The sequence below is a fragment of the Bipolaris maydis genome, assembly GCF_028858645.1.
Source record: "Bipolaris maydis strain C4 unplaced genomic scaffold PSV08scaffold_4, whole genome shotgun sequence".
In the NCBI taxonomy this organism is placed as follows: domain Eukaryota; kingdom Fungi; phylum Ascomycota; class Dothideomycetes; order Pleosporales; family Pleosporaceae; genus Bipolaris; species Bipolaris maydis.
The window spans coordinates 316,060-328,293 of record NW_027093860.1 but is presented as its reverse complement, the minus strand read 5'-3'; the positions used below and the strand labels follow the sequence as shown (position 1 = coordinate 328,293).

Below are 12,234 nucleotides of genomic sequence, written 5' to 3'. Positions count from 1 at the left end.
TGGCAGCTCCTGCCTGAGCACGCTTCCCTTGCCCAAAACCCCTCAGAGGCAACCCTACCAATGCTCAAGCTCCAGCAAACCTGACACTGCACACGCACAAAAGTTGATCAACCAATCAAAATAGATTCCTTGTGTATCTTGTTAGCCATGACTGTAGCGCATCATTCTCAAGTCTTACAATCACTGTCGGCGTATTCTTCAGACCGGACAATCGACGCGCATAGGAAACTTTACCTCCAGCGTTTCGATGGAATCAATCAGGCGAATCCTCATTCCTTTACTTAGGGTCAGTATAGCCTAATGGGTTTTTGTTCTTCTCTTCAGCACACTCGCGAGCGCTCCAATACCAGCAGCAACAGCCGACAAAGCCGTACCGGATGGACAAGCAACTCTAGTGGTGCTGACGCGTGAATCAAAGCTGAAAGTTGGATGATAATATAGCATTTTCTGAGCCAGGTGTAGCTCTTCTCGCCGTTCTGGGATACTCCATCATCGGAGACTTAAAGCGATCGCTCCCGATACCGTTGCCGCACCTGCCAGGATCGCAGCCTATAAAAGGACAGCAGCCTAGTCCTTGGGCCTGGCTTGCCATTCATCGTGAAAAATCCTGGGACATACAATGAGTCGACATTAGATCCTCATTCAGAAATACCGCGGTCGTCGCATCCATCTATATGAGCACTCGGTTCGCTCCAACGTCTCGATGCACTCAAAGCCAGCCTTCAACTTGGAATCTGTCCGTCACTTCGACCGGATGAATTCTATCTTACTGATGGACGGTGCTGGTGCGATGCAGTGTGGGCCACTGCTATTAGCTTATCGTGTGAAGCCGAGTGTGTAAACAATGATGCTTCGCCCAGTTACATGGAGCCGAGATACCTTGCCGAGCTTGATCACTGCGGCCAACTCAAATTCAAATATGAAATCAAATCAAATCCAAAGATTGATCAGCCCAGCTGCAACGCTGTTCAATGACACGACAGCATAATCCATCTCTTTCTCTACCATTGGACCTTGAACATGATACTTTGTGGAAGATCCGAGCAACGGCAGTACCAACTTTCGAGCGATTTAGCTATATGCTAAGAGCTCTCGTGAGCTTTGTCTCTTATTTCTGGTATTCGAGTCAACCTCGACATCTGCTTCGAAGAAAACCCAAGGCATGGTGGCGTTTAGACCTTAATCATTCCGAAAAGAGTTCGGCTTTTGTTCTTATGCAGACATGCAGACATGCAGAAAACAATGGCTATGTCGCGTCCATTGATGGAATATTCCATGGCTCTATGTATACTCCAGAAGTAACTCTCATTATCGTCTAGGGTCGTTCGGAAGGATACCGGGTTTTTAATTCCAACAAATTTCAATGGCGTCCAGCAAGAATCGCCGACCTGATTATTGGTTAGAGAATATTGATACGACTGCTGAACATGATATGATCAGGCGTATTCGGTGCCCTGGAAGGAATTTCGCCTTTGGGCTATCAGTAACGAGTTTACGTTAAAGTCATCCAACATCGTTTCGTACAAGCGATATCTGGTGTTTTCCGGGCATGGGGTTACAATGCCTATAGCGTTATGCCGAATCGTCTAAGCTGATGGCGTCCGTTATCGTACCTAGGTCCAAAAGTCAGTTGCTGATGTCGACCATGTGGAACACGCCCCAGACCAACAGACCTATGCAACCGGCTGTAACAACTTGAACCTTCTTGTCATACGGAAGACTTTGATCTGCTTTATCAGCAAAATGCTGCTACTCAGGATTCTGCCGTTATTTCGCAGCCATGGACGACACTTCCTCAGTCTATTCTTTCCACCAGAGGTATCCGCATGAACCGAGCCGTTGCGTGTGTCACGCTCCCGGTTCTAGATTTATGTCGATCCATCTCTTTCTTGTAGGTTTCTCGAACAGAACTCAGCTCTAAACTTATCATCGGCTTGCAAATACGTCCGCGACTCTGCTGGCGGCTTGTTCTCAGGAACCGGGGGTACTGGCGACATCTGGTCTCTGCAAAGGCGGTGCAACGTCTGCATCAGCGAGATACTCAGACCATATTTTGCGCTATAGCCTAGACGTTCTTTGTCTTACAGACGTGTGGATCACAGCAGTGGCTTTGTTATCGGAGTTATTGTGAGAGTCCTTACACCGTCTATCCTGCCGACGCGGAGGCTCGGTTTAGCGTCTACTTTGGCCGCTGCATGAGCTACTTTATTTACCCGAATAACACTTGCCGTAAATTTCGAAATGACCCAGGCGCAACATTTCGGATTGGCATGGTTTTATGGCGAGCCGGTGGCCAAAAATTGTATACGTATCGTTGGCGGCGGTCAAATGAATTTCGTGCGGCAGCGCTTGCAGGGATGGAGAAACTGTAGGAAAACATCGCGGTGTTCTGTACCATCTGTCAATACCATAGTCAGGCAAAGTGCGCGGAACATTCACAAAGGTGTATGCCGATGATCAGCAGCCGCCTGGATTGATGCCTCGCATATTGGCATCTCTGTTCAAAAACGGAGGTTATCTTGCTTCCGCTATCTGTTTCCAAGATCATTTTCCGACGGCTGTGAACAGAGTCTTCTTCTGCCGGTCTCATCTATTTGGGCATGCTGAGGGCGCAGTAGTCATTGGCTTTTCTCAACGGATGCGATATTGTCCGCGAGAAGGGTCGCCATGAGGCATCATTGTAGTTTCCATCGACAGCCAGAAATTCCGAGTTATACTGTTTGTCCGTACTGGATCGCTGCTGGCCACGAAGCTATCCTGGAAGAGTAGCTATCCAAACGGAGATGTCGCTCAAGGCTGTGTTTCGTCAGTGGCAGTAGGGGAGTCTGTAATACTGAAGCTTCCGATTGCCCAGAGGCCATATCTTACCCACTTGGACGCCGCAAGTACGCCGCCGTTGTTCGAGACTAGAGTGTGCGTAGACCAAGGTCGCTGCTTTGCCTTCATCGTGCAACTCCGATAGATACGCAAACGCCTACGACTGATGAACCCGCATTTTTAGACGCCTTGAGCGTCAATTCCATCATATGAAAGGTATCTGCGAGCTCACGGAAGGCTGCAGCATACTCGTGTAACCCAGAACGGGTGGTGATGATGCTCCTCACTGACTGTCCCTCTCCGCGGCGATCCCATGAGCTCTATCAAAACGGTATTGAGATTGCGACTTCGTCTCATTATTATGAGAGACACAGGAGAGTTCGATCCATGGACAGTCGTACGAAGCCTGAAAGTCTTGTTGAAGGTCAGAAGACAGAAAGCGGCAAACAAGCTCTACCCTCATGGATAGTCTCTTATGTCGCACGGGCCATCACAACTGAGAGAGCGCCGTGCAATGATGTTCTTGCCACGAGAATAAGAAGACGATGCTGAGGGTGTCTGTTAAAGTTCCAGACTCTCCTAGCGAAGGGAAAGCACTTGGACAGGCGGCCGTGCCAGAAACGCCATGTTCAGCGCAAAACGGGTTGTGAGGCCTGTCTAACGCTCCTTATTGATAGGAACAGTAGTACATCGGGAGGTTCGCAAGGCCAACTCTGTTGTTCGAATACTTGACCATGTATCACAGACAGGGCTGGTGTCGGTGCAAGATGTTCTTGTCTCCCAGGTCCGTTACCGGCGATGAAAGAGTTGCTGCTGCGTGCTCTTCAATGAGATATGATGCGAGAAGCTTGTCTATGCGCCCATAAGAAGTCACAGCGCCGACATACTGAGACCGCCAACAACTGAGGTACAATGCTCACGTTCAGATGAACATTTGGACTAAAAGAAATTGAGACTTCCAGGACAGTCTCTAACTATCATACGCGTGTGATGAATCTGTTTTCCCATCGACACTTAAGAGGAGCGCTCATACAAGATTCTTGATGACTATTTTCATCTACTATTATGGTAGCATAGATTTCAGACATACCGCCAGTAAAAGAAAGAAGCCTTTTCTTCTTGCTACAGTAAATACAGAGGTAAACCACATGTGGTCTGAGCTGTATCAAACAGTATCGATTCACATCGGCTCTATGTTGTTAGAGCCGCTCTTTCTATTAATGATAGGGCTATAACCGACATGAGTGCTTAAGACGCTCTATATGCGATTCGTTGGAGTTACAGCAACCACACCCATTCTATTATTCTGCTTTTCTAAAAAGGTGCCATTGATGCAGAAGCCTATGATGGCAAAGTGTGCATCTCGTAGGAGGCCTGATTGTAGTTTCAGTAATGAGGTAGGGCCCTACAACTAACGTACACTATAAGTCATTCAAGAATGTCGTGGCGAAGACCCCTATCAGACACACTTGAACTTATAGAGCTACCCGTACGGCTGCTAACCTTCAAAATAACTAAATTTTACAGCACATATCAAACCAATAAATTCAACATATGAGAGATGTTGCTCTTGTGTAAAGGTAAGCCAAAGGAACCACAGCAATCCCGCATATGATCCTGCATCCCGGCCCTGTCTTACTGCGGGCGAGAGTCACTCTCCGTATCAATACCTTTCTTCTTCAATATCTCCCCTTCTGCATATTTCTCTACCCCTTCATGTTGTGTATGGCCCGCTCTCCTAGCTTTTAACGCCGTGTATCTCTGTTTTTATTGCCCCCTCCTATTCTCTTCTGTCGCTGCCTCCTTCTTTCTGAGCATCCAGTCTTCTCTCCAAATCTGTTTTTTGTTCCCGTATCTTATCTCCCTCAAAGGAATGTCCCGGTCTTTCTTGACATCAATTACCGAAAAGCGTTCAGATCCACACCTCTCTCCCCTTCAGCGATCCCAGAACAAGGGACTTCGCTAGTATCATAACTACAGGCATTCCTATCCTCTTGCAGGCCCTGAGATTGCGCTCTTTTGTATGTTGTGATGCGGGGTGGAAAGGAGTCGCTGGGTCCGCGCCGTGTGGGCTTTTGCTGTATCAGGGTAGATGGCGGGTCGAGGGGCGATGGGATGCGGTTCGAAAGGTGGACGAGGAGAGAGTTAGGGGGTTCATGGGAGAGTGATAGTAACTGTTGAGAGGGTGGAACGCGGTCGGTGTGGAAGATGAGATACTCACATCTCCCTGCGTTTTCGTCAGCTTCACATCCTTTCTTGTGTGCCTGAGTGCACGATTTGAGGACATACCCTCTTCCTTGCCACTTACATTTTCTTTATCGATCTCCGGTTTGGTTTTCTATCTGTCGCATGTACCTTCGTCACTACATGTCTGGCTTGCGACTGAACAGGTGCGGGGAGGTGTCTCTTCTGTCGCAGATCGATGGCATGGCACCAGGCGCGTTGATCAAAGTGAATTGCTTGATTCTAGTGCATGCCGTTAGCTGTTTGTTCATGCAGTTTTGTTTTGTCCATACTTCCGCATGCTTGCTCAGACATGCAGTGACATTAGTCAGCTCGTTGCAATCGTTTCCTCCATTTGTCTGTGCTGTGCTGCTGGCGGGAATTTCTCTGATTCATTCTGACAAACAATGTTTATTTGGTTGCCGTATGCTGTCTGATGGATCGCCAGCATTGTATTGCTTGCGCTTCAATCAAGAAGTAATCGCAGGGCAGGCTCGGAGTCATGAGCTGCTTTCGTGGTATCGGAGTATGCCTACGGATGTTTTCCCCAAGCTTCTATCAAATTTCGCGGCCTGAAGTGTCTCTTGGTATACCGGCATTACTATGGACACAGACATTAGCCAGAAGGGCGCATCTTAGTAATGTTGCAATTAGCTTCACGATAGCATGCATCAGTCAGAAGGCTGCGTTACAATGGTTCTTGTCTGTTTCTGCTTCTTCTTTATCGAATGAAGAAGAGAGCAGAGGCTCTTGTGTAGCAGTGGAGCGGATACGCGCATGTACTGGCTGACTTCCAGAATTCCAGGTTGAGACACTTGGGTGTCCTGTGTTTGATCAGTACTCACCTTTGGTTAGCAGCCATATTTGATGCAGTCAGAAATCCTTCTGAGACTGTGCTCTGCCTCTGAATGTGTGATATTTTGAATTCTGTCTGTATCGAAAGCGGACTGGTGAGGGTTTGGTGCCAGGTCTTGGCACAGCTTGCTGCGGTAAAAACAGTGCTCCATTCCAACGCTGCAATCAGACAAACTAATGTAGAGTCCGAAACTCCTTTTGTTGAGGTTTCTGAGATTATCTAGGATATACTCTTCTGGTGTTTCATCAACCTTGCGGGTTTCCAGGTCAGCTACATCTTCACTCCCTTTCTATTTACTGACTGTTCCGGTACCCCTATTAGCAGCATAACCCTTATTAACGTCTTCTGCTTATTTCTGATTATCTAGACACAGAAATCTCGCAGAGCGACCCGAATGTCGATCGTAACCCCCTTCGCAAGTGCGCGCTCCTTAACCGACTTCGACGCTGGTGACGGATAACATGAGAGATACCGGGCGGTATACCCACACATGCTTTCCACAAACAATACAACGCAAGGATTTGGGACTTTCGTGTTCCAAAGAAGCAGGTATATATAGTGGAAAAGAACGTTCAGTCTGAGGCTGAAGCTTCATGCCACGACGCCGTCAACCCACATGGTTGGCGCCACTCTCGGGACAAGTGTTCGAGTAGATGCAGGACGGCCGCCATAATTACAAAGATCATGATAGAAATAATGGAGCTTTTGGTTAGCATAAACAGGTCACTGTCTCAACCCCTGTGCCAAAGAGAGATACCGGGATGGGCATAGGGTTATCGACAGCGCATCCCAGTATGACCGTAAGCTTGTTTTCTTTTCAGCGAGCGGGCTTGGGTATAGATCAAGTCTAAGAGCCATAACTCTTAAGCGCACAGTGTAAACTGTTGTAATGTCTACATCTCGTGCCAACGCCATCCGTGTCTATCTATACTATATTCACTCTTCTGTTGCAAAATTTGGCTAAGCTCTCAGCGCACTTGTTTGTCAGAACGCACGCACACTCACGCAAATTTTCAGTCACTACAAATCACAGCACTGAAAAATAGAGCAGAAAACACAGCATTATTGATATATGTATGAATGTACCCAAACTTTTCTAGAAGGTCACCACAGAGGGGCTTGTCGCCTGCTTTTCGAGATGGGATATTGATCTAGGCCACTGTACTTGGAAACGATAGTAATTGAAATACCACATCTCTGCTTAATCAGACGGCCAAACACAGAGTACAAAGACTTTTGTCAGGATCTCGTACAGATCCTACCTGGTGTCTCTCATCAAGTGTGACTGATAAGCGTCGTTGCTGTGTGGCAGCTGTTGTGATTGGGAGTTGGCTGAGGAAACCTGTAGTGCGTTACTAACTGAAAGGACAAAAATGAAAGCGAGTAAACATAGCAGATGAGTGAGTAGCTCTCATTCAAAATGCTCTCAGAGTATGTCCTGTTATCTTCATTTGAAGTCTGTGTTGAAAACTACAAATTTTTCCATTCATCACAGAGCGTTTGTTGATAGGCTGCTCCAAGGTGTAAGCAGTAAGGGGAGTAAAGGATAACTCAACTTGATGTTACCATGGAGTGTATTGGCTATTATTCTGGTGATGTTTCTCAATCAAAAGCCGATTTTGTGTGTCTCTTGGACAGCTGGCAAACCTGCAGTGTATCAGTGATGTACAGAAGAAGCGCTTAGTATATCTGTGAGTCAATGGGCTGTCCTCAGTTGTGTGCTCGTGCTACAAACGTATCGTTATCATGGAGAATTCAACAACTACAACTGTCGTAAAGACAATCATCATTAGACGTGGTATTGGTGTGGGACGGAGATAGTAAGGGGGTAAACTCAGCTTGGTATGGGGGACAGAAGGGGATGGCTTGCCATTGTTGAGATTCCCAGAGGGTTGGATTTGAGTGTCAGAGAGTTCGTAGGAAGTGAGTGAGGGGGATTTTATAGTGAGCAGTCAGACAGCGACTTGGAAAGTGGGGCATTGGATGGTGGTCGCCGGCTCTGGAGCAAACGCAACTTGCGCACTGGTGCCATATACCCTTGAAATTGGCACCAAACAATACATCAGACACACAACTTCTATCACAAATTCTATAAAAATGCCTACAAACCGTCAGAATATCCGAGGAACAGGCCGTCCTGTTGGCCGTCAAGCTCGTCGAGGCAACTTACAACCAACACGGGCTGCTCCACCTCCACCTACTAGAAACCCTCCCCCTCCACCGAGTGATACCCCCTCTTCACCTCAACCCGATTTCCCTCTGCCGCCTCTTCGCATCACACCAATGGGATTGGCAAGAGAAATCCAGGAAGACGTCGATAGAATCTGGTCCAGCCTCTGCCAGAGGGCATCCTTCATCACTTCCCTGATGCAGGCTTCCGATTCGGAACTTGCCACCGTCAGCCGGCATTTTCAGGCTTACATTTTCGAGTTTCATATATATCTGCGAGCATGTAGTGACTTGAAAGTCGCTGAGGAGCGGGAACGAAACTTTTACCAGTGGTGGAGTACCTTGAGTCCTGTAAGTCTATCCGCGACTTAACTTGGAGACAAAACAACTTAAGCTTACTGACTGCCACTGAAGACTGAGCAACAGGAGCGCCTGTATCTGGCCCAAGACATGGCTCCAAGGCGATGGCCAGCAAAGGCTTGGTTGTAAACCAAAGGCGATGGCAAAGATGACAACGATTGGGCTCCAGCGACGCACATCATTGGAGTCATTCTCAGGTACGTCTAGCCTCTTGCTATCTACCTCGCCATCCTCACCTCTACCGCGACTTTCTTGCTCCATCCTCGTGCTTCTCCCATAAGCACAGTGGCACGCAGAGTCGCAAGAGCAAACACGTTCTTTTCTATCCTACGGTTTGGAATCTGCTTTCATACTTCTTGAGTGCGGAGTCCAAGCGTACGGGCAGAGAACAACATCGCTTTTAACTGTACTGCAGTGGTCGAGATTATTACCGTGTAGTAAAGACAAAGCGATGACATTTTTGCCATTGCTCTCAAGTTGATACGTGGGTACAAGAAAGCTAACGACGTACATCCAGTTAAACCCTCTTTACTGCCGCCGCATCATCCAGAAGCCCCGAGCAACCCCCAACTACCCGACCGAATCTTCCACTATATACCCCCTTTATCGATACACACCCCGCCCGCTTAGACCTTTTTCTAAGCCACCTCCACCCCGAATGTCGGATCTTCTCCATGGGCCAGAATGCCCCACCGTTGTCAGTTGGCAAGCAGGACAAAGGAGAAGAAGTGGCCACTGAGAGAAGATGGGCTTTAAATTCTGATTTTTTGTTTCTTACTTATGACCGCCTAATAAAATATCTTCTGCGTTGGCCCAATGCAAGATGGCAAAGTGATTCAAACTACTTCTGCACCTACAGGGGATATCACTGTGAAGGCAATGTACTGAACAACGTCGTACACTGCTTCGCCCATATACAAACATACAACTTCATGCCCAATCATCCTTTTCCAACCAATCCGCAGCACTGTCAATGGCCTTGGTAACGATGCTAACCCAACGTTTGGTAGCCGCCTCGTCACCCTCTCCGATAGCTTCTACTATACCAGGAAAGGTCGCACCCGAGTAGCCAGTCCACTTACCCGGCGCAAAGACCACATGCTTAAACCAGCTTCGTCCGTCAAGTCCCTCAGGAAACAAGAATTTCCGTTCCAGGAATTTGTACTTATTGTTGACTGCGCGAATAGCGACGAAGAGTTGGAGCTTCTTCCAAGGTTGCCACCAGGGGATATGGTCGATGAGGGAATACTGAAGTTCGAGATCGGCAGCTCTTTGGTCGTGAGCTGCAGAGGCTTCGAGAAAATGGGATACCGCGTCATCGAGAGGTTGCCAGCTTGCGAATGAACTCTTGTCCGGAGAAGCCGCTTGTGCTGTACGTTTGGCGGCTTGGACGTACTTGCTTAGCCCGAGGGCGTAATCTGTAGCATTCAACTGAAGGACGGGCGAGTCCACGAGCTTGGCAGCTACGAGTGCCCAGATCTTTGATATGGTGGCGTGATACTCAAAACTAGGATCACCGTACTTTTCCATCCAATCGAAAGAGTCGTAGTTGCTGTGGTAGTGGTAGACTGCAGACTTGGCGTCAAAGCCAAAGGCCATGTCAATCGATGGGATACCAGCAAAGTCTTGAAAGGCCGTGAAGTCGCTGCCGGATCCCATTGTCTCGATCTTCTTGTCCCATACGTTGTATACTGACTGGCCAGGTACGGTCTGGTTAGGAGAGGCAACCTTCTGAACTAGGTCAAATTAGCCATGTCCAATCAACAGAGCATCAATGTATACTTACTGGCTTCCTCAACTACCCTGCTCAACAGCGGTGCAGCCGCAAGCGTGAAGTCTGGTCCATTTGTGCCAACGTCGACATTAAGGTATGCGACAGCTGAGGCAGAAAGCCAGGGCAGGTATTCCTCCACCCATTCCGTACTTCCAACCAAGCCGTACTCTTCGCCATCCCAGCTCGCGAACACGATGGTTCTCCATGGCTTCCAGCCAGCTTCCATCGCAGCACTGAAGCTTCGGATCACTTCATTCAGAGCTGCAGAGCCGCTATTAGGGTCCCCTGCGCCTCCAGCAATCCACGCATCCCGATGATTTCCCAAGACAATGACTTCATCGCTGATCGTGCCGTTGATAACTCCAATCACGTTCCATAGCGGTGTTGTAACGTACTCCTGTTCGTTTACGAGATTCAGGACAACGTCATCTGGAGACGGTCCAATATTGTACTCCACACCCTTGTAGTCCAAGCCACCACCGTGCCAATTTTCGTTGAAAGACGATGCTTTCGGTCCATGCCCATTGAGAGCTTTAAGGAGAGGGAGGGCGTCGAGGTAGGAGATAGGCAGAGATGGAATACGCGGCATAGCATGATCGACAGGCTGGCGGGGACAACCAGGCTTTGAAGGGTAGCCAGGGGTAGTTGGGTCACCTGGAGCGAAACCTGAAGGGGCCACAGCATTAGCAAAGCACTGGAAGAAGAAGAATACTCGACTCACTCAAGAACTGGACGCTTCCTCGCTGGACACTGCTAGGCTCCCTGGCTGGACCGTCTGGATAACATGCGATACCGTTCTTCTCGGTGACCTCACCATCGTCGCCAGGATCGCTGTACATGACCACGCCAACCATACCCAGCTCTTGGGCACGCTTGACCTTCAGGCCGCGGAAGACACCGCCGTACTTTGCCAACGCAATCTTGCCTTCCAGACTAACGTTTGCTGCCCTGAGTTCCTCAAAGTCCTTGTATGTGCCATAGTTGACAAATACATATGGAGCCGTGACATTTCCTGAAGCGCTGTATCCGTGGAAGGTGGGTACCCGGTCTGCAAGTTGGCTTGACTTGTCCTCGTCTAGGACATGTTCTTCCAGCCGCGCTTCGTACGTGACCTTCCATGCATTCTCTGAACTAGTGGAAATATACTTTTTCTCGTGCTCGGTTCCAATCTTTTCCATTAGAGCCAATCGGTGACCTTTTGGATAGTTAATGTACACTTCGTAGTCGACGATGGTGCTAGCAACTCCCCACTCCTCCCATCGTTCTCTTGTCCATAGTGCCTGACTAAAGTTCTTTCCGGCGAGATGCGGCCCGCTGGTATAGTACCTGCTCCAGTATTTCGCCTTCTCTGCGCTTGGTGTTTCAAGCAGAGTCTTTTGTAGGTCGTCAAAGTCTAGTGCCGTCTTGCGTGCCCATCCTTCAGGGACTTGTGAAGCCGACGAGGACAGGAATGCCGATACTCGTGATACAGAAGCTTCGTTGTCTTGTGTAGGAGGCGCAATGGCGAAAAAGAAGATAGCAGCAAGTCCACCAGCGATTATGGTTGCGCTCAGGAAGGTAGTGCAGAAGAATCGAAGGCGATGGTGCGGGTAACGGTCGCGATGGGGGCGCACATCGACGCGTTGAATCAATGGACTTCTTTCGTCGGCCATGGCTGTTAGTTTTTCATTGCTCGCCAGGAGCTTCGTATACAAGAAATGATGAGTTTTCCACACCTAACCAGAGGTTTTGGAGATGATAAGGCCTACTCCACTCAGCAAGCTATCGCGCTGTTTCGGCTCTAATGGCGTCACCTGCCTGAACATCTTATCCGCTCGTATCTTAGCGCGCATCTTCTGTCAGGGGTGCAAAGAGCCACGGCATCGTCATACTTACTGAAGTGCAGATAACCACAACAGAATGCAGACATATCTCATTTATGCTGTGTGCTCATTTCATCGTCTGCATCAGATGAAGCTGGTCGCTCTGATGGTGCCATTCCAATGAGCAGGGATGAGTGCCGGCATTTGCACACAGCAATTCAGAAGCAGCCAGT

At 48.6% G+C, this 12,234-nt stretch overlaps 1 protein-coding gene across 1 annotated transcript; it reads right to left on the bottom strand.

The window, feature by feature from the left end:
- Positions 1-9,163: 9,163 nt before the first annotated feature.
- PSV08DRAFT_198408 (uncharacterized protein) lies at positions 9,164-11,910 on the bottom strand. The gene is made up of 3 exons (XM_014219145.2): positions 10,921-11,910; positions 10,212-10,865; positions 9,164-10,161 (listed from the first exon to the last, which is right to left on the bottom strand). Exons 1-3 carry the CDS (start codon positions 11,849-11,851, stop codon positions 9,356-9,358), a joined length of 2,391 nt encoding a protein of 796 aa, XP_014074620.1. The 5' UTR covers positions 11,852-11,910; the 3' UTR covers positions 9,164-9,355.
- Positions 11,911-12,234: the final 324 nt, after the last annotated feature.

Coding starts and splice junctions, on each gene's coding strand:
- PSV08DRAFT_198408 (XM_014219145.2), bottom strand. CDS start 11,851: ATGGCCGACGAAAGAAGTCCATTGATTCAACGCGTCGATGTGCGCCCC. Junction 10,866..10,920: donor AGGAAGCGTCCAGTTCTTGA/GTGAGTCGAGTA, acceptor TGGCCCCTTCAG/GTTTCGCTCCAGGTGACCCA. Junction 10,162..10,211: donor CAGGGTAGTTGAGGAAGCCA/GTAAGTATACAT, acceptor AATTTGACCTAG/TTCAGAAGGTTGCCTCTCCT.